The sequence below is a fragment of the Oryctolagus cuniculus genome, chromosome 2, assembly GCF_964237555.1.
Source record: "Oryctolagus cuniculus chromosome 2, mOryCun1.1, whole genome shotgun sequence".
NCBI classification, from domain to species: domain Eukaryota; kingdom Metazoa; phylum Chordata; class Mammalia; order Lagomorpha; family Leporidae; genus Oryctolagus; species Oryctolagus cuniculus.
Genome location: NC_091433.1, coordinates 172,432,666 through 172,455,387, shown reverse-complemented (window position 1 = coordinate 172,455,387; position 22,722 = coordinate 172,432,666). Strand labels below are relative to the sequence as shown.

Sequence of the window (22,722 nt, the reverse complement as noted above, 5' to 3'; positions counted from 1 at the left end):
AGAGGGCCTACATGGGAATTAAGTGCACAGTGACTCCTGTTGTTAATTTAACAGTTAATACTTTTAGGTATGACATTAGTGATCACCTGAGGCTCTTGACATGAGCTGCCAAGGTTATTGAAGCCTTTTGAATCCAAAAACTCCATCAGGATTTAGACAAGGCCATAAGCAAAGTGGAAGTTCTCTCCTCCCTTCAGAGAAAACTACATCCTTGTTTGGTGGCCACTTCTTTTCACTGGGGTCTCACTCACATAGATCTTTCATGTAAGACTTTTTTTTGGCACAATATCTTGTTTTTCCATGCCTGAAATGCTCTCATGGGCTTTTCAAAAGCCAGACCAGAATGTCTTAAGGGTTGATTCTGAGGTCAGAGTGTTACTTAAAGTGATTGTCATTCTATGAGTCTGCTGTGTGGACTGCTTTCCATGTTGGAACACTCTCTCCTTTTTAATTCTATCTATTATTATTGCCAGATACTTGTTATTATTTGTATGAGCCCTTTAACACTTAATCCTATCTATATGTTCACTGTACATGTAATATAATCACTTTAACATTTAAGATGGCATTAATACCACCCAGCTTAATGGGATTTAGGGTCCCATGGCAAGTTTTTAAACTATACCCTTAGAAGTAAGTCCGTAGGAATGTATGCAGAACTACACAGCTTTACAGTTACAAACTTCCCCCTCCCTCTCTTATCCCCACTCTTTTTACTGAGTTTATTTTAATTGACTTTATACACATATGGTTAACTCTGTGTTAAAGTAAAGAATTCAGCAAATAGTATGAAGAAGAAAGAAAAAAAACCTTTTCCTTGACAATTGAGCCAAGGGCCATACAAGTCATTGCTTCTCAAAGTATCAATTTTAGTTCTACAGCATTTCTTTTAGGTACTCTATTAGTTATCGCAGATCAGGGGGAACGTATGGTATTTGTTCTTTTGGGACTGGCTTATTTCACTAAGTATGTTGTTTTCTAGATTCATCCATTCTGTTTTAAATGACCAGATTTCATTTTTTTTAATTCCATAGAGAGAGTACATATCCCATGGTTTCTTTATACAGTCTTTGGTTGATGGGCATTTACGTTCCATGTCTTAACTATTGTAAATTGAGCTGCAATAAACGTGGGGGTGCAGATAACTCTTTTTTTTTTTTTTTTTTTTTTTTTTTTTTTTTTGCTATTTTCATTTCCCTTGGTTAAAGTCCCAGAAGTGGAATGGCTAGGTCATATGGTAGGTCAACATTCAGATTTCTGAGGTATCTCCAAACTGTCTATCATAGTGGTTTTACCAGTTTACATTCCCACAAACAGTGGATTAGAGTATCCTTTTCCCCACATCCTCGCCAGCATTTGTTGTTTGTTGATTTCTGTATGAAAGCCATTCTAAGGGGGGGTGAGGGGAAACCTCATTGTAGTTTTGATTTGCATTTCCCCAAGGGCTAGTGATCCTGAACATTTTTTCATGCATCCTTTGGCCATTTGGATTTCTTCTTTTGAAAAATGTCTTTTTAAGTCCTTTGCCCATTTCTTCTAAGGGTTGTTTGTTTTGTTGTTGTGGAGTTTCTTGACTTTTTATAAATATTGATTATTAATCCTATATCAGTTGACATGGTTTGCAAATAATTTCTCCCATTCTGTCCAATACCTCTTCACTTTCCTGAATGTTTCTTTAGCAGTACAGAAGCTTCTCAAATTGATGTAATCTGATTTGTTAATTTTGGCTTTGATTGCCTGTGTCTTTGAGGTTTTCTTGCAAGAACTCTTTGCCTGTGCCAGAAGCTTTCAGGGTTTCCCTGATGTTCTTAGATTTAGATCTTTAATCCATTTTAAATGGATTTTTCTGTAAGGTATAAGGTAGGGGTCCTGCATCATACTTCTGCATGTGGAAATCCAGTTTTCCCAGCACCATTTGTTGAAGAGACTGTCCTTGCTCCAGGGATTGGTTTTAGCTCCTTAGTCGAATATAAGTTGGTTGTAGATGCTTGTATTGATTTCTGACATTTCTGTTTTGTTCTATTGGTCTGTCCACATGTTGGCAAACTGTTTCTATAAAGGGTTAGGTAGCAAACCTTTTCAAGTGTGGGCCATAGTTTCTCTGTCATATCTATTTCTTTGTGTCATTGTAATACTAGAAGTGGCCATAGACAGTATACAGAACAAAGAGATATGACTGAGTTCCAAGAAAACTTTGTTATAAACCCTGAAATTTCAATTTCATTTCATCTTCTCGTATCACAAAATATTATTCAGTTGTATTATATGTTTGCAGTGAACCAGTACTACTCCCACCTGCTGAAATAATGAGTGTATTATAAACATTCATGGCAGTAGGAAAGATGAGCTCTTGTGGATATCTAAGAGATTGATCTGTAGAGCAGCCAGCACTTACAGAGACTGAGACCTTCTATTGTTACAAATCAAATCTGGTTTTAGGCAGATTGGCTTAATAGCAAAAGCATTTGACCTTTACCACAGTGTGCTTTCTTTGTCTTGCCTCAGTTGCCTCTTCCTTTTCGGTTGTCCATTATACCACCAGCCTGGTTTTCTTTTCTCACCAGGGTCCGAGGAATTTTCTGAGAGCACATTTGGTTGGGCCTAAATAATGTGTTTGGCTCAAGCTTCTCATGCTTTATGGTTTATTTACAACACTATAGATTGGCTGCCTTGAGCCAGGCATCTCCTACAATATTCCAAGTCATCTGGCCGGGCAGAGATGTGTGGTCATCTGAAACAGGGCTTGTTCAGAGTTCCCTCTTGATCAGCAAAGTGGCTTTGCCCTAGCGAGAGTGGTGTGATCACAGTGTATGTTCTGGTGAGCCACTGTGCGATTTTCCTCTCCTTTCACATAAAATTTACAGTGGGTTGGCATTGAAAATAGCAGTTGCATTTACAGATTGACACGTACTGAAAGAGAAGTTTTATTTTAATATTTATTTTTTATATATTTGTGAGGTAGATCTTAGAGAGAGAGAGAGATGGAGAGACAGAGAGAGAGGTCTTCTATCCACTGGTTCACTCCCCAGCTGGCTGCAATGGCTGGAGCTGTGCTATCTGAAGCCAGGAGTCAGGAGCTTTTTCTGGTCTCCCATGAGGGTGCAGGGTCCCAAGCATTTGGCCATCCTCCACTACTTTCCCAGGCCATAGCAGAGAGCTGAATTGGAAATGGAGCAGCAGGGACTTGTACCAGTGCGCATATGGGATGCCGGCACTAAAGGCGACAGCTTTACCCGCTACACCACAGCATTGGTCCCCAGAAAGAGAAATATTAAAGAATATGCTCATATATATGACCAGAGACCAGTCCTTTTCTAACTGTATGTCTGACAAAAAGTATTATCTCTTACAGGTAGCTTGGTTAAAAGGATTGTTAAAATCTTAGATGAGTTAGTGGTAAATATTAGGGAAGTTATTAAGAAATATTTTATATTAGATAGTTTTGGCTTAGAAAGATGGTTTTGAGAGTTTTAAAAAATCCTAGGGTTACCAAACACCTTTAATAAGAATGTTTTCTGGTATATGTGTTATTCATTTGATCTAAGGTTAGTGTTGAATTTATGATCTCTCATTAGATATTTATTATAGTAAATACTTTATTGTAAGACCCCCCAAGAAAAATATTGTATTCAATGATTAGTGGATTTTGGGAATAGAGTTGTATATAAATACTTGTTAAATTGATTCTAGGTTGGGCCATGCAGGCTGCTGCCTATATCTTCATTCATAGGAAGTGGAAGGATGACAAGAGCCATTTTGAAGACATGGTTGATTATTTTTGTGATATCCGTGAACCACTTCAGCTCCTCATATTCCCAGAAGGAACTGATCTCACAGGTAAGGTGGCTGGCTTCTTTGTTCAAAGAATTTTAAAACATGGAGAAACTTAGAAATCATCAAGTCTGAACAACTTGCTCCTCAGATGCAACAACTGAATACCACCAAGATTAATGGCCACCCTTAATAGACTTAGGCAGACAGAAGCACAAGACCTAGAACTCCTGGTTGCCACCCTAACGAATTTACCAGAGACAACCACCAAGAGGTCCTGTTATTTACACTTACTTTTCTAGAACTTTATATTTTAAGGCTCAGAACCTATTTTAAAATGTCAGCTGTTGGGGCCCACACTATGGTGCAGCAGGTAAAGCTGCTGCCTGCAGTGCCAGCATCATATATGGGCACTGGTTCAAGTACCAGCTGCTCCATTTCTGATCAGTTTCCTGCTTTGGCCTTGGAAAGCAGTGGAAGTTGGTTCACGTCCTTGGTTCCCTGCACCCACATGGGAGACCCGGAAGAAGCTTCTGGCTCCTGGCTTTGGATCAGCACAGCTCTACCTGTTGTGGCCATTTGAAGAGTGAACCAGAGGATGAAAGGCCTCTCTCTCTCTCTGCGTCTGCCTCTCTTTCAAATAAATAAATTAATAAATCCATACAGGACAGGACAGAAAATCTCTCTTGTGAAAATGAAATCTTAAAGGAGATATCAAAATGAAATGAGGAATTTAGTAGAACATGAAGTTGAGATATTGAAGAGAAATCAAATTGAAATGAAGAATTCAATAGAACAAATGAAAAACACATTTGAAAGCCTTAAAAACAGAATCAGTGAGGTAGAAGAGAGAATATCGGACTTAGAAGAGCACAGGAGAATATACAGTCAAACCAAAGAAAAGAAGAGGAAATTAGAAATCTAAAAAATATTGTTGGGAATCTACAGGATACTATTAAAAAAAACCAACATTCGGGTTCTAGGCATTTTAGTGATGTGGAATGCATCTATAGTTTCTAAGGTTTTGAGGAATCAGTAATCTTACATTTACTGCTAGGAAAGTTGTTATTATTCCATATCTTTCTTTAGGTTTGGAATAATAGTCTGTGAATTTCAGGACACAGCTGAGGATTGCAGGTTCTAACATCTGCTGTCATCAGAAAGAATTTCATGATCTCTCACAGCAGTGGAGGCCAAATTTCTGAACACTTTACTTTTTCCAAATGTATTTGCTGAATAATTGGTTTGGTTCTTCTTGGAACTTGTAAAGTTACCTCATGGAATGGAAAAAGAGACTTTTGCCAACAATTGGAACATAAACTTGACTCTTTGACTATATTCAGCCAAACCATGTTCAGATGTTTGTACATGATGTGCTAATCATGTGCCCATCCTGTTGTGGTAGGGTTCTGGTTAGTAATGTTAGAATGCCCTTTGCTTGAGCAAGACAAATATTTCACTTTGCATTGAAGGCCTAAATTATTGGGTTAAAAAAATCTCATCTGATGTATTTGATTGCTGGTTATTTCTTCTGGATGTCTAGATCCTTATATTTTGTTAGTTTTCAAGTTTTGTTTTATTAGGACTTTGTGTTTTAGTATATGAGGAGTATGCCATGGAACCTTTCATTGATTAGGGTATTTTAGGTTTTATTATATATTGACTTATAAAATCTTTTAAAAGATTTTAAAGATTTGAGTATGAATTTCAGGATACTAATATAAAACTCATTGAAAATGTCTTATTAGAAAAAATTTACAATTCCAATAAATAGGTATGGGGTTGTTATACGGGAACTTATAAAGTGTTTGTGTCTTCTCATTTAATTCAGTATTCCTAGTCCATAATTATGGAGCAGTTAACTGCCATCTGTATCAAAGAAATTTTGTACTTACTCCCTTACCTCACATCTTTCTCTTTAATGGCATCTAATGGGCTTTTGTTTTGTTTAGAAAATAGCAAGGCTCGAAGTAATGATTTTGCTGAAAAGAATGGACTTCAGAAATATGAGTATGTCTTACATCCAAGAACTACAGGCTTCACTTTTGTGGTAGACCGTCTAAGAGAAGGTAAACACTCATCTCAAACTGTACTTTTTTATGAAGGTGCAAAAGTCATTAAACTTTATCTATAGACCTTCACAATTAATAATGAATGTTTTCATAGTTTGATCACAAGAATTATGATACTGTATTTTAGATAATGTTTACCCCACATACTAAAATATGATATGTAAGAGATATTTTTATTAAATAGAATTTCTTTTCCTTTTTTCATCATTGAAAATAATAACATATAATCCTACTTAAAAATGTCTCAGTGGCAAAGCTATCTAAATGTCTTATCACTTATACTACCCATGCATTTGGCTGTTAGGATTTGAGAATATAATCATTTTCTCACCATGTTAGGTCATTATAATCTTCTACAGCTTAGGAAATAATTTTGCATTCATTATTCCACTTAGGTAACTCTGGTTGATTGATTAACTCCATTTTAGAGTTAAATAGAACAGGCATCCAAAGTTAGTAAATCTTTACAGGTCACGTGAGTCAAGGATAGAACTTCATTCAGATACTTTGTAGTTTGTGGCTCATACTGGTTCCACTTCTTTTCAGGTTATGTAAGTTCAAGGAAAACAAAGTGATTCCTTTGATAGTATCCTACCCACTTAAAGGTTTTCATTTGGGTATTTTTGTTATGTAAAAAAAAATTGTCTTTTAATATAGTTCTGCTTATGTACATGTTTATATCCACTCATATACATATCTGCATACCAATAAGAAAAGTGAACTCTGCAGAAATAATACAGAAGTGCTAATTTTACAGGAGCAATTCAAAGCCCAGTCACCTAATGAAGTCTTCTTTTTAGTACATTTTTTGCTCTCCGCTCTGATTTCTAACAAGCTGTGTTATATAGTGGTGACATCTAGGACAAATTGTCTCACTTTCTTCTGGTAATTGCCACCTTATTATAAAACTGCTTGTACTTAATATTGAAAGATCTAGAAAAAGCTTGAAGTTCATACTTCTTTCTCTAGATGACATCACTGTATTCCTTTAGGGTTGTAATGTGCTTTCAGATATAACCTGCCACACTGAAGCTGCTTCATTACTAGACATTCATGATTTTGAAGAGATGTACACAGAGGTCCAAAATAACATTGGTATGGTAAACCAACAATATTGTCCCTGTTAATTTGGCTTGCTTTTGAAATTGTGTGGATACAACTGACCTGACACAGAGTAGGATTATAGTGAGTGCCCATCTACCACTAGGAGCTAATAGAGAACCATCTTTTTGAAGATTTTTCTTACATTTTATTTATTTGAAAGGCAGCATTGGGGTGAGGAGAAAGAGTTATCTTCAGCTGCTGGTTTACTCCCCAAATGGCATCAGCAGCTGGGATTGAGCCAGGCTGAAGCTAGGAGCCAAGAGCTTCTTTGTGGTCTCCTACGTTGGTGCAAGAGCCCAAGGATTGGGCCATCTTCCTCTGCCTTCCCAGGCCTGTTAGCAGGGAGATGGATTGGAAGTGGAGCAGCCAAGTCTCGAACTGACGGTCATATGGGATGCTGGCATGGCAGGTGGAGGCTTAACCTGCTGTGCCACAATCTGGCCCCAGTAGACATTTTTAAAAGTTGAGAAGCAGATGAGATCAATTCCTTCACTCATTTAATGAACCTGGAAAAATCTTCCACCAAAACAAGAAAACAGTAAAAGAGAACAGAAATTCATAAACATCACTTAAGTTGAAATAATTTTTTTAATTGAAGGTCAAACAGTCCACATTTTAATTCAAGTTCTGCTCTTATGCCTAAATTCTAAAAATGAAGAAATGAGGAATTTGATCTTTTCACTAATCCAGTGTTAACCATTAAAGACAAAATAAGTTCCTACTAGGAAATAAAAATAAACTACCACTGGGTAATTGTGATTAATACACCTGAAAAAAATTCTTTGGTATGTATGCAGTATGAGAATATTGCTGACTTAACATCCAGATTACACACTTACTCTTACTATCAGATACTCATATATTTGTCTCTCTCCTTTTGGTCTACTGTAGCTCTTATTTGCTCTGTAAAAGTTGGTTATGTAAGAAATAAAAGCTGTATACCAGTCATAGGTAGCTCAGTGTTCATTGTCATTGTTAAAGCATTGTAATTTCGTGGACTTTGTGCTTAGTGTACCATTGCCTGTTGATACCTGTGGCGGTATCAGCAGTGTGTTTGTTGTCTGTGGTGGCTGTGTGTAGTGAGAACTGTAGGTGGCCAGCAGGAGCCACTGCTCTCTGTGGCATTTATCCTGGTCAGGGAGCCTCTCTCACGATTGCTTTTTAGTTACCCTTCCTAAGAGACTGCAGTTTTTAGGAGGCCAGGAAGAGAGGCAGATAAACTTGAAATAGTGAGTACATTATATACCATCGACTCCAGCCTTTGACTTTTCACTGCCGGAAAGTTTCTCTGAAATAGGATTAAATTTTACTCTCACATTAAAAAAATGTGAGTGTATAGTAGACCTTTGATATTTGCTAGAGTATTTTCTGAGATATTTTCCATTTCCCCAGCTCTGCAAATATTTTTGCAGATTAGCAGTTGATTTTCTTCTGAGGCCATGTTATCACAAATCTTTTGATTGTTATAATAAATTAAGTATGAGAAAACCTTTGTAAAATGTGGATACTAAGTGACTTGTGACTGACATCCTGAAGCAGAGCTTACTCAGATTTGCCTCAGCATGACTGTATATGATCACATGTCAGAGACCTTGGGATCTCTTCATGTTGAATATTCAAATGTCATGGCATTGCATTGGACTGTAAGTGGCATTTGCATTGGTTTCTTTGTTTTTTTTCTCTCCTATCCTTGCTATCCCCTAGCAACACCTCTGCATTTTCCATGTAGCCTAGATTTTGTCACTGTATTTAGTGAGAAAAGTCATTAAAGCCCTATGGAAACTGATCAGAGTCCTACATTTGTGCATAAAAACAGCCATCTAACATTTGTCAAGTACCTGTCATGTGCCAGATACTGAATTTGTGCCCAGGTGCTTATTTGCTTCTTTTTACCTTCCCCATGCATTGGAATCACTCGTTTAATTTTTTTTTAACTTTTATTTAGTAAATATAAATTTCCAAAGTACAGTTTATGGATTACAATGGCTTTCCCCCACCATGGTTTCCCTTCCACTCGCACTCCTCCCATCTCCCGCTCCCTCTCCCATTCCATTCACATCAAGATTCATTTTCAATTATCTTTATATACAGAAGATTGATTTAGTATATATTAAGTAAAGATTTCATCAGTTAGGACCCACACAGAAACACAAAGTGTAACATAGGTACTCAGGTCCGTGCTCGTACCATCTGTTCAGTGATGAGGTTCTGGGCTCATCGCTGCCCTCCAGCCACCTTCAAATGTGTTTCTCAGTGTCCTGAGTGGAGCGTAGTTTGCCCTGTGCTGCATCCATGGAGACTGGTTCACTCAGTTTCCACTGTGTAGTAAGTTTGCAGTTTTTTCTGTTCCAGTGCTACAAAATTTATTATTTGTAGGTTTTATATTCTTTTTCCAAGATTTCTTGGAAAAGTTTTGTTTATAGTAAGTTTTGTTTAAATGGAAAAATATACATATAAAAATTTTCTTTTTGTAAGCCATTTTTATTTTTTTATTCTTATATTTATCAGGTCCTTCTTTGTTTCTGTAATTATCAAAACAGAACAGGAAAACATGACATTCAAACTATCTGTCCTTTCAAATTGTAGATCCATCATTTTTGTGGTCAAGTATCTTAAGTAGTCTGATGATTTGATTTTCTCAGTACTTGCTCACTTTCTATAGAAGAAATAATCACTCATGGGAGACCAGGATAAGTATCTGGCTCCTGCCATCGGATCAGCACGGTGTGCCGGCTGCGGCGGCCATTGGAGGGTGAACCAACGGCAAAGGAAAACCTTTCTCTCTGTCTCTCTCTCTCACTATCCACTCTGCCTGTCAAAAAAAAAAAAAAAAGTAAAATAATATTTGTTTTTACTTATAAGAACCAATTATTTCTTGATAAAATTTTGGAAAGTTAATTATAAAAAAGAAAATAAAAGCACTCATCCATAGTGTTGCAAGTCACTTTTCAGAAACATCCCATGCCCATCTTTCGACATGGTTTTCCTCTCATATTCAATGTGTACACATTTTCGTCAGACAAAATGAGAGTGAAATCATACAACTTGTCTTGTTAAGGTCGTGGTTTTTTTTTTTTTATTAATTTAGCTAATTTATTTCAGACATTTTCTCCCCATCCTTAAGTTTTTCTAAGAGTAACATGTTAATGTGTACATAACATCCTGTTTGATAGAGGGACTGATATTTATTTAGTTTTATTAACAATTAAGATTGTTTGCAATTTTTCACCCTTATAAATAATACCAAAATATGCATGAATATGATTTTTAGGATAAATGTTTATTACTGAGACAAAAGTATACATTTCCTTAAGGTCTTTGAAAATAATCTTATTCTTAAGCTTTGTCCCATTTCTTTCAGCCACCCAATTCTGTTGATACTTCCATGGAGACATTTCAAGACATCCCACTTCCTATGTTTCCACAATGGCCCCATTGGTTTGAATTATCATTACTTTTCCTTTTTTCTATTTCTGATTTTCTCACTGGCCTGCTTCTGGTTTCTACTTGCTAATCCATTTCATAATTGATAATCAGTTTTTATAAAGTACTTCTGTAATGTAAACATAAATGTGTTTATTTGTTTAGAAAATGTTTCTTGGAAATCCATTCCCTTGAGATTTGTAATGTTAGAAAACCTAATTATAATGCAGTATTCTAAGAGATGTGACTCACAAGTGTCCTAAGGACATAAGAGAAAGACATAAGAATAGTGATATGAAAGAGTTGCTGTGTGAGTTGAGGATTCAAGAACAGACATCTTCCCCAGAGGACAGGTGTTTAAGCGTTTGTTTCTTCCATATTCCTTGACCACAAGTTTATAATACAGTACTCATCTTTTTAAATTCCACTACTCAGAATCCCCTTCATGCAGTGTAAGCTAAAGTATTGGAACTAATTGGCCATTCTTAATTGTGCTTTAAGAATTCTAAATTTTGCTTCTGGTTATGTCTGTCTAGGCTAAAGCCAGGAATGCTTTGCTTCTCTCTAACCTCCAAGTACTGTCTATTCTTCCTCTAAGAATCCTCTTCCAAGAGTGTGGGTGGCAGTCAGCTGGACTGACTTCTTGAATAGGACATCTAGCACAGCAGATCTTTTGTACATAGCTACCAGGGTCTGTCTGACCTCTCTCTGAAGGGGCAGTAAAGGCCCCGTCGTGTGGGTTATTAAGGGCGAAGAGTTTATTTCTCAATCCAGTGACCTACTTTGCACCTTTATCTTATTTCTGCATTTAGCAACATTTGGCACTGTTGATTCTTCATAGTCCGTCTCCCTTTGGCTTCTCATTTTCTCTTTGCTCCTGTGGCCACTTCTCAGATTCCTGTGCAGATGCTTCTCTATCCATCCCTTCATGTCTCTGTTCCTCATAAGGCTCCCCTAGGTTCTGTGTTCTTCTTTTTCCAAACATTCTGCGGGGGCCATATCACCCAGATTGTTGGCTCATTGCCCCTGTGCTGATGCCTCCTAGGTGTAATTCCAAAAGCCCTTTCTTAGTTCAGGGCCAGAGGTGTACCTTCTGCCTCTTGGAGGTCCTGCAGGCACTTCTGCTTCAGTATATCCATATACTGCATGGAACTTGTCATTCCCCCCTCAACTGCTTTTCCTCCTCTCTTCCCAAGCTAAAGTTCATTGAGTGCTTATGTGCCAGGATTATTCTAAGTACTTCATTTAATTCTGGGTTGAGGCATTATTAGCATTCTCATTCTATGCATGAAGAAACTGAGGGACAGAGAAGTTAAACAGCTATTCCAAGATTACTCAGAGCTGGGGGTCTGGCTGGAGAGCTTTTGTCTTAAGGACAATGTATCATTGGATCCATTGCTCAAGCCAGAAACCTGAGAGTCATTCTTGGCTTACCCCCTCTGCCTTGCTCACATATGATGAAATCCCAAGCAAGCCTTTCAGTTCTACTTGGAAATCTCTTTCAAATCAGTCCTTTCCTTGGCATTCTCACTGCTGTCTTGATTGGGTCTCTGTGTTATCATTCACCTGCTCAACTCTCTTCCTAGCACTGGTCTTGCTTCAGTCCTTTCTCCACGCTATCCTGGAGCATCAAGCCTTTTCCTAACTGAGGGTGGCAGCATACCAGATTAAGTGCTCAGGCACTGTAGTCAGAGACCTTGTTAGAATCAGGGCTTTTCCTGGTTTAGCAAAGTGACTGGAGAAGTCACTTTTCCTCAGGAAGGCCCAGTTTCATCATTTGTAAAATAGGAATAGTAACAGTGCCTCGTTTATAGGGCTGTTCCACATAGGCTTAGAGTGTTCATCCATTCTGATCAATGGCATAATGAGAGAGAGCTGTCTCCCCCAAGCTCAAAACATCGGGGCTACCTGTGGATTCAGAGTACATATCCTTCAGAGCATTCTCCATAAATAGCATTTTACTCTCTGAGATTTGAGTGCATGTCAGTTCACAATGAGGTGGGTTGCTCTTTGTAAAGCACCAGTTCTATAGATATTTTACATCACAAGTTAAGTACACAACCAAGGGCTTCAGCAGTAAGTAAATTTGGTAGCAGGTTTCTCCTGGGAAGTTAAAAAGCCTGGTAAAGTTGCATACATGAATTAAAGGCCTCCCTGCCTCCAAACTGAGGCTGGCCTGTATGTTTCTCAGAAAATAGTCGGGACTTTTGTGTTTTTCTCTGTCTGCTACAATGCTTAGCAAATGGTTAAGAAAAATTTTGCCCTAGGGTTACATACTATTTGTGTAACACCAGTGAGCTATCATAAATGATTACTGTTGTGAAAGTTACACCTGGGTTAAAATGATAGGGGGTCTTATGGCACCATTAATAAAAATTCTCAAAAAACATGGCTTATTATTAGCATGAAGATTACCATTTTCATGGATGAGTGAAAATTGTATAATTGTATTTTATCCATTCATACTACTTATATACCTAAAAATTAGTTTCCTCTTATATTTATATTGTTTTCTTCAGAGTAGCATGCTGAAAAATGTTGCTGACAGATAACTATGACGTTTACAAAATATTTATTTTAAAAGTCAGAATTGTGGAAGAAGCTTTTGTAAGTAAAATTTGTGGAATTGCCTTTGAGTGATGACTTTTTGTAGACTGTACATTGACCATAAAGCATATTGTTACATACATTGGCGTGTTCTCCCAGGGAAAGCAGAGAGATAAACAGCAGGAGCAGAGGATGCAGGTAGCAAGGCTGCCATACGGGGCAGGGGAGCACTAAATGTTTATGTCCTCAGAAAGTTCTTAGATAGGAGAGCATTTCAGGTGAGGGTGCAAAATGTATGTAACAATACACTTTAGCTTCCTGTTCATATGAAAATCAAAATTTATTCTCAATGAAGTTGAAATTCTGGCCCGAGACGAAACCCTGTAGACCCTGAATTCAAAAATTCATCTTAACAGGAGCTTATGCCTGCTTTTTGGTTTTCATTGTGAATGCATTTTATTACTTTTTTGGGTTTGTCCAAAAAAGTTTTACCTTGTTTCCCCTTTACTCGGGACATGTATCCATTTCATTATTTATAAAGGCTATACCTTTTCCCTTTTCTCTTTATAGTTTTATTTTCCTTCATTATTCAAAATACTCTTGGCATTTTTTTTTCCAGTTAGGACCTTTCCTTAACATTTAAAAAAATAAATTGATGTATGTTTTGAGTATTGCAAGGTAATGTTAAAACAGTACTAACGTTGCTGGTTTCTGCATGTGTGTGTGTATATACATGTGTATACAAACCAAGTTCATGTGCCTTCACTTTTTTTTTTTTTTTTTTTTTTTTTTTTTTTTGACAGGCAGAGTGGACAGTGAGAGAGAGAGAGAGAGAGAAAGGTCTTCCTTTGCCATTGGTTCACCCTCCAATGGCCGCTGCTGCAGCCGGCGCACCGCGCTGATCCGATGGCAGGAGCCAGGATCCAGGTGCTTTTCCTGGTCTCCCATGGGGTGCAGGGCCCAAGCACCTGGGCTATCCTCCACTGCACTCCCTGGCCATAGCAGAGAGCTGGCCTGGAAGAGGGGCAACCGGGACAGAATCCGGCGCCCCAACCGGGACTAGAACCCGGTGTGCCGGCGCCGCAAGGTGGAGGATTAGCCTATTGAGCCACGGCGCCGGCCCTTCACTTTTTTTTTTGAAAGATTTATTTACTTATTTGAAAGTCATAGTTTTTTTTTTTTTTTTTTTTTTTTTTTTTTTTTTTTTACAGGCAGAGTGGACAGTGAGAGAGAGAGACAGAGAGAAAGGTCTTCCTTTGCCGTTGGTTCACCCTCCAATGGCTGCCGCGGCCGGCACACCGCGCCGATCCGATGGCAGGAGCCAGGTACTTATCCTGGTCTCCCATGGGGTGCAGGGCCCAAGGACTTGGGCCATCCTCCACTGCACTCCCTGGCCACAGCAGAGAGCTGGCCTGGAAGAGGGGCAACAGGGACAGAATCCGGCGCCCCGACCGGGACTAGAACCCGGTGTGCTGGTGCCGCAAGGCGGAGGATTAGCCTACTGAGCCGCGGCGCCGGCCCTGAAAGTCATAGTTACACAGAGAGAGAAGAGACAGAGAGAGAGAGAGAGAGAGAGAGGTCTTCCATTCCATCTGCTGGTTCACTCCCCAATTGGCCGCAATGGCCAGAGCTGCACCAATCTGAACCCAGGAGTCAGGAGCTTCTTCCAGGTTTCCATGCGGGTGCAGGGCCCAAGGACTTAGGCCATCTTCTAGTGCTATCCCTGGCCATAGCAGAGAGCAGGATCGGAAGTGGAGCAGCCGGATTCCAGACCTGACTCCCATATGGGATGCCGGAGCTTCAGGCCAGGGCGTTAACCCACTGTGCCACAGCTCCAGCCCTAAACCCGTAACTTCACTTTTTAAAAATGAATCCTGATTGAGGCAAGTGGGCATGAGCCTAACAGTTAAGATAAACATGTTGTATATCAGAGTGACTGATATACAGTCACTGACTCCAGCTTCCTGCTAATGTGTACCCTGTGAGGCAGTAGTGATGGCTCAGGTAATTGGGTTCCTATGCCTCATGTAGAGACCTGAATTAAGTCGCTGGCTCCTTGGCCCCAGGAAGGAACTAACGCAGACATTTGGGAATTGAACCAGCAAATGGTAGTGTGTGTGCTCTTTTGTCTCTAATAATTTATTTATTTATTTATTTGACAGAGTTATAGACAGTGAGAGAGAGACAGAGAGAAAGGTCTTCCTTCTGTTGGTTCACTCCCCAAATGGCCACTACGGCCAGTGCTGCACCAATCCGAAGCCAGGAGCCAAGTGCTTCCTCCTGGTCTCCCATGTGGGTGCAGGGGCCCAAGCACTTGGGCCATCCTCTACTGCCCTCCAGGGCCACAGCAGAGAGCTGGACTGGAAGAGGAGGAACCAGGACTAGAACCTGGCGCCCATAAGGGATGCCGGTGCCACAGGTGGAGAATTAACCAAGTGAGCCACGGCACCAGCTCCTCTAATAATTTTTTTAAAAGATTTATTGATTTATTTGAAAGTCAGAGTTACACAGTGAGAGGAGAGGCAGAGAGAGAGAGAGGTCTTCTATCTGCTGGTTCACTCCCCAATTGGCCACAGTGGCTGGAGCTGTACTGATCTGAAGCCAGGAGCCAGGAGCTTCTTCCAGGTCTCCCACATGGGTGCAGGGGCTCAAGGACTTGAGCCATCTTTTACTGCTTTCCTAGGCCATAGCAGAGAGCTGGATCAGAAGTGGAGCAGCTGGGACTCGAACCGGCACCCATGTGGGATGCCAAGCACTCCCAAGTGGCGGCTTTACCAGCTACACCACAGTGCCATCCCCTCTAATAATTTTTAAGGATAATAAAAAGTAAAAATAAATCTTGATTAAAAAAATTCCCAAAATAACATGAAACTAGATATAGAAATTATAATGAGGGGCCGACACTGTGGCACAGCTGGTTAAAGCCCTGCCCTGAAGCACCGGCATTCCATATGGGTGCTGTTTCTAGTTCCGGCTGCTCCTCTTCCAATCCAGCTCTCTTCTATGGCCTGGGATAGCAGTAGAAGATGGCCCTGCACCCACATGGAAGACCCAGAGGAAACTCCTGGCTCCTGGTTTCGGATAGGTGCAGCTCCAACCGTTGTGGCCATCTGGGGAGTAAACCAGCAGATGGAAGACCTCTCTGTAACTCTGTCTTTAAAATAAATAAAAATAAATCTTTTAAAAAAATTATAATAAAAATTATATAATGAGCAATGTCAGCTGACCAAAATTAGTCCTTGTGCAGTTGCCATAAGCTCACTCCTCTGTACTATGTATTGTAAGTGTTGAAAGGATGTCATTTTCTAATCCATCTGCCTGCCCCTAGCAAGGTTATCTAGGAGAATAACATGTATATATCCTCAGTGGCTCTCATTCCCTCCACACAAGAGTTTTGTTATAGTTGATCACATGGAATAAATTCCAAAGATTCTTCTGTTGGTAAGAAAGATTATTAACATTGCATTTTTCAGAAAGTACATCTATACACAAAGAAATGCATATTTTAGTTTATTTTGTGAATATTGGCCAGTTAATCCACATAATTTCATTGTGGTCCACTCATCTTTTTGTCATAGGGCATGGTAATTAAATGAAGGATTAAACCACTGATCTATATTAGTTCTTTGATCTTTACTTTGTAAAGTACATTTTCAAGTTAGGGCCTTGTTTGATTATAATAATCTAACAAGCAGCAGTCTACAGTGTGGATTCTCTTCAGTCTGCTATTTTACTTTTTACATAAAAAAAAATTATGAATTTGAAAGAGTTACACGGTACAGGGTTGGAGGGAAGGAGGGTGAGAGGGATCCTCTATCTGCTGGTTCACTCCCCAAATGGCCACAGCAGCCATGGTAGGCCAGGCTGAACCAGGAACCATGGCCTTCTTCCAAGTCTCCCACATGGGTAGCAGGGACCATCTTCGGCTGCTTTGCCTAGGCCATATACAGGAAGCTGAATTGGAAGAAGGGAAACAGGAACACAAACCAGCACTTACATGGTTTGCCAGTGTTGCAGGTGTCAGCTTCTCCATTAATGCCATAATGCCAGACCCTGCTATTTTACTTGAAAAATAACTGTCTTACATCTCTTTACAGCAAGCTTCATGTTTGTGCTGTTTTTCTTATTGCTTTACATTCTTGGTGATTTACAATGGCAGTGAGCTTTCTCTAGGCAGTTATCTTTCCTCTTGGGCAGCAAATCTGAGTTTACTTAACAAACTTTTATCAAGCTAGGTTACAAACTATTGCTATTTTGCACATTCTTCTTAAGTATCATTTAATAGGTATACCATATTGGCTATGATTTGCTGTTTTTTGTTTTTTGTTTTTGTTTTTTTTTTTTTTACCGGCAGAGTGGATATTGAGAGAGAAAGACAGAGAGAAAGGTCTTCCTTTGCCGTTGGTTCACCCTCCAATGGCTGCCGCGGCCGGCACACCGCGCCGATCCGATGGCAGGAGCCAGGTACTTATCCTGGTCTCCCATGGGGTGCAGGGCCCAAGGACTTGGGCCATCCTCCACTGCACTCCCTGGCCACAGCAGAGAGCTGGCCTGGAAGAGGGGCAACAGGGACAGAATCCGGCGCCCCGACCGGGACTAGAACCCGGTGTGCTGGTGCCGCAAGGCGGAGGATTAGCCTACTGAGCCGCGGCGCCGGCCTATAATTTGCTTCTATTCAGTAGAGGAGCAGGTAGGAGTATGTGGAAATTACTCATGGTCTATAATTGTAGTGCCTAAAAAGGAGTTGAAGATCTTGAGAAATGATAGGCTTTGAGCCGGTAAAGAAATTGGGAAAGAACTGTTAGGATTAGCTCTCCATGTAGCAGTGGAGACTAGCCTCTTTGGACAGTGAATGAGAGAGGTAGTCTTAGTTACCATGAAGTGTCCACCTCTAATAAAGTAGAAAATAAAAGGAATTTGGGGTAGTGGGAGCTGTGAAGGTAGTATTTATGGCTTTATAAATACTTCAGAACTGGGGAGTAAATTGTTCCTTCCTTAGTATTCTTAAAGAGTTTATTACCTTCCTAAGCAGTGTACTGCTTGTTTTCAGGTAAAATAAGATCTTTTGGCTCTGTCATCATCATGATTATCCCAAAATATTGTCTTATTTTGAGATTTCTAACTTATGATCAGTTTAAAGTAACAGTAATTGCACATCATGTTTTTTACGTATCCTTTGATCCACTAATGAGGTGTTTGCAGATCATATGTGAGGCCACATAGTAAGAGGTAGAGTGTGAGCCATCCTAATTACAGTGATCTATCCTAGGGGAAAAGTCACGGAAGAATGTCATGTTTATGTCTTTACAAATGGTTTTGAGACTTTCTAAAAAATTTTGCCTTTTGTGTATATGACTGAAAATGGTCATAATTTTATATTTGCAAATAGTGATTTGATCTGAATCAATCTGTTTCAGCAATTGTTAGCCTGTTTGCAAACTTGGATACTCAAAGTGGATATATATTTTCTAAGTTATCAGCAGTTTATATGGATTCCAGACACCAAAACCATCTTTGAACATAAAATCTGAAAAGAGTCCTTTGGGTACAACAACTACAATATATTTGGTGACCCTAAGAGAGGGAGTAGTATAGTTGTTGTTGTTGTTGTTTTTTTATGGTGTATTTATTTATTTGAAAGGCAGAAGAGAGGCAGAGAAAGAGAATCTCCATTTTCTCATTTACTCTCCAGATGGCTGCAGTTGACAATGCTGGGCCAGGCTGGAGCCAAGAGCTTCCTCTGGGCTTCCACATGGGTAATGGGGACCTGAGTGCTTGGGCCATCTTCCATTGCTTTGCCCAAGCGCATCAGCAGGGGGCTGGATTGGAAGTGGAACAACTGGGACTCGAACCAGCGCCCACATGGGATGGCGGCATCACAGATGGCAGCTTTACCTGGTACCCTACAACACAGGCTTCTTAATCCTGAGAGAATAGTTTTGTAGGAATAAAGTTGTTTGTAAGTGGAGATAGCATGTTGAGATGACTCCTACAGTGAGTTTTATGATGATGAGGAGGAGAGAGCTGGAGCAGTCAACAGATCCAAAAGCCACCTTAAGGATGAAGAGAGTAGAGTATTTTTAAAGCCTGAGAGGATTCAATAGAGAAAAAGCTGAAGATAAAAGGATTAATGATGGATCAGTTTTCTGAGAAATTAAGAAGGGGTATGAAGAGAAATACAGTGAAGAAGATTCCTCATTTTCTGAGGCAGGAGGCAATGTGGAGAATGAGTATTTTTTGGTTTGGGAGTGAGTGTCAAGACAGGGAGAGGGGCTGTGCTGGAAGGCTCTGTTCTCTCTCAGATCAGAGGTTAGGGAATTGAGTGATAGTAGTGAGTGAGTTACAGAGGTGATTAGTGAGATTCAAATAGTTGTCGCAGAAAATGAGAAAATGAAGCTGACCAAAGCCAAGTCAAAGTACTGCTGAGCAACAGATCAAGTCTGAGCTCAGACTCCACTTTTGGGCTCCATCCAAAGTGGTGATTTTACAGTGTACCGCAGTGGCTTGCCCTCTCCTACCACCTGCAGTGCTCCCATGTCTTCTGCCTTTGACCAGCTACCTATTCTTTCATTCCCTGCTCAGGAAGATTAGTTCTTGATCTCTTCGGCTGGAAGTCCTTTCAGTGCCTCCCTCTCACCCTGACCCTGTTTTCTGCCATGTTTGAATTATGCTTAAAAATCACATAATTTGCAAATATGTATCATCCTTGCTAGATTGTAAATTTCCCTGGGTCAAATTTATAGTTCTGTAGGTGTTTCTGTTTCTTTCACTTCCCCCTTTCCTCTCTTTCCTTACCTACCCAACACCTCCCTAGAACAGTGGTACCCAATTATCCAATAAATATTGAATGAGTAATTGAGTGAAGCATGTCCACCACAACCAGTTGTTTGAGAGAGAGCAGTGACATCTAGAGGAAAGTAAAGTTTGTCAGTATTCCTTACCAGCCTAATAACCCACAGGCATCAACTTGGAGAGTATTATATAACATCTTTTACCCAACAGCAGTGAAATATATTGCATTCGTAAGTAGTCTTCCTAACTTGGTGGCTCAGTATATTTAGTGGTTGGAAGCCAGTGTTGTGGTGCAACAGGGTAAACTGTTACCTGCAGTGCCAATATCCCATCTGAGCACTTATTTGAGTCCCGACTGTTCCACTTCCAATCCAGTTTCCTGCTAATGCTTCTAGGAAAGCAGCAGAAGATGGCCCAAGTACTTGGGCTTCTATCACCCCGATTGGAGACCTGGATGGAATTCCAGGCTCCAGGCTTCAGCCTGGCCCAGCCCCCTAGCTTTTGTTGGCATATGGGGAGTGAACCAGCAGATGCAATTGCTCTCTCTGTAATTCTGCCTTTCAGATAAACAAAATAGATCTCTTAAAAAAAAAAGATATTTAGTATTTGGCTTACTTGCCTTCTCACAGCCATTAGGAGCACATTCTAAGAATAATCTGTATGCTGTCCAACTTTGCTTATTTATACAGCTTTCACTTTGATTTTCTAATAGAATGCTAACACTGTAATATACCATACATCCAAAGAATCTTTTAAAAATGTCTTCCTGTTAGACTTCCTTTTGAACTGTTAGTTCATTTCTCTCTCAGTGACTCACTGTTCTATGTTGAAAGAACTTTGTGTACCAACTTCAACATCTTATGCTGTTGACCTTACAAGGTTTGGCTAGGAGAGGAAAACTCAGGATGAAAACATCAAAGAGGCAGCAATTACAGAAAAATGAGAATGTTAGATGTCACAGAGTATGATGGAGCAAGCCTGAGATTCTTAATGTTATACAGCCTTAAGTCCCATTGGCTAGAGGCTCATAACATTTCTATAAATTGAAGCAGATTGCTATTCTCTTGTAAAGGTCATCTTCTTCATGACTTCAGGATTTTTAATAATTTAGCTCTTTATATTCTGCTGACTATTTTTCTTCCCTATGAAGCAGTTTGTTTTATTTTATACTCTTATTAGCTATTTGGTGTTTTTGTCCAAAGTATTGGCCTGTACAAATTTAAGCTAAATTAGCCAGTAGTTATAACCAGTTATTCACTGGATATGAATGAAAAAGATTGTGACTTATTTTTAAAATAAAGCTCCATATTAAAATCTTAATTTGCATTTATAGAACTTATTTGGTCTTCATTTGAGGATTTAAACCAGAAGTTTTTCAGATGCTTCCAATGCCCCTTTTGCCATCATGGATATAGAAATACAGATTACAAGTATTGCATTTCTGTAAACTCCAACATAATGGAACTCATGGTTTCACTGGAGGAACAGCCAGAAATAGTCTTCTGCATCACTACAAAAGCTGCCATTGTCCCTACCCAAGACCTGAAGTGCCTGCACTTGAATTTTTTTTCTTGTTTCAGTGAACTGGCTCTTCTGCATATGCAAGGATCTAGATTTTCCTACCTCAACCCCCAGTGCAATCCCTGGCAAAATAAAGCTAAAACATGATAATCTCACCTAGAAAAGGGGTGCTCAGAACAGATACAATCCTCAACTGCCAGATTTGTCTGCTGAAATTGTCGATCTTTCTAACAGTATTATTTAGTGAAGGCCAGTGTGTTATTAATAAACTGGATAAAATACAGAGAAAGCAGAAAAAGAAATTTTTATAATAATCTATTTTTTAAAAGATTTATTTATTTATTTATTTATTTGAAAGTCACAGTTACCGAGGGGGAGAGAGACAGAAGGAGAGAGAGAGACCTTCCATCTACTAATTCAGTTCCCAAATTGCTACAACAGCCATGGCTGGGCCAAGATGAAGCCAAGAGCCAGGAGCTTCTTCCAGGACTCCCTTGTGGTGGCAGGAGCTCAAGCATTTGGGCCATCTTTCCCTGCTTTCCCAGGCATATTAACAGGGAGCTGGATTTGAAGTGGAGTAGCCAGGACTTGAACCGGTGCCCATATGGGATGTTGGCATTGCAGACAGTGGCTTAACCCGCTATGCCACAATGCCAGCCTCAGAAAAGAAGTCTTGACAGGCCAGATGCCATCATTGCTGTGGTAGTCTCTGCCAGTACTGTGAAGTTTCCATCCATTGGATTTTCCAGGCTCCTAAGTATTGGTCCATATCTTATATTTGATATTTTTTTTGGATAGCTACACAGAATTTTAGCTTTGGTTTTATTTTTTTCCCCTGTTGAAATTATAATGCTGTAACATTTGAAATGTGCTAGAAGATGAAGGGATAAAGGTCATTAGTAGTTGTGGCCATCTCTTCTGGGAAGCCTTCTCCAGTTCTGCCAGTGAGAATTAGTCTCTCCCTTCACTGAGTCCTCTTGCAGCTTAACCATGCTTCTGTTAAGATAACCCCAGTTTTTATTGTAATTGCATGCATGGACCTCTCTTTTCCATACTATCAGCCTGTTGGCTACCCTGCACTTGATTCCTTTTTTCCACTGCCCACAGTGCACGTTATCAAAAATAGCTTTGTTGTTAACTGCAGTTATTGTTGTTCTTAGTAGCTGTTCCGGCTGGTTGGTTCACATCCAAAATGGCTTTATTATTAAGGAAGGCTTCTTAGTGACTTTAATAAATCCACTCAAGGCATCTGTATGATAGATACAGATTCCACAATCTTAAGGAAAGTTGAAAGAATATCACTGTTTTATATGGTGTAGAGTGTGATGGCATTTGACCATACCCTGATAGTGTCCTGAAAAGTTTCCTGGATTTCTTTTAAGATTTACTTATTGGGTCTGATGCCATGGCTCACTTGGTTAATCTTCCGCCTGCGGCGCTGGCATCCCATATGGCCACTGGGTTCTAGTCCCGGTTGCTCCTCTTCCAGTTC

At 39.7% G+C, this 22,722-nt stretch overlaps 1 protein-coding gene across 13 annotated transcripts in view; it reads left to right on the top strand.

The window, feature by feature from the left end:
- LCLAT1 (lysocardiolipin acyltransferase 1) overlaps positions 1 to 22,722 on the top strand; it is a 206,142-nt gene that overhangs the window by 126,446 nt on the left and 56,974 nt on the right. For all 13 annotated transcript variants that reach the window (XM_070069730.1, XM_051839858.2, XM_008254571.4 and 10 more), the window contains 2 exons: positions 3,691 to 3,837; positions 5,724 to 5,840. In XM_070069730.1, the coding sequence (XP_069925831.1) occupies positions 3,691 to 3,837; positions 5,724 to 5,840 (264 nt within the window). The remainder of the gene's footprint in view (positions 1 to 3,690; positions 3,838 to 5,723; positions 5,841 to 22,722) is intronic.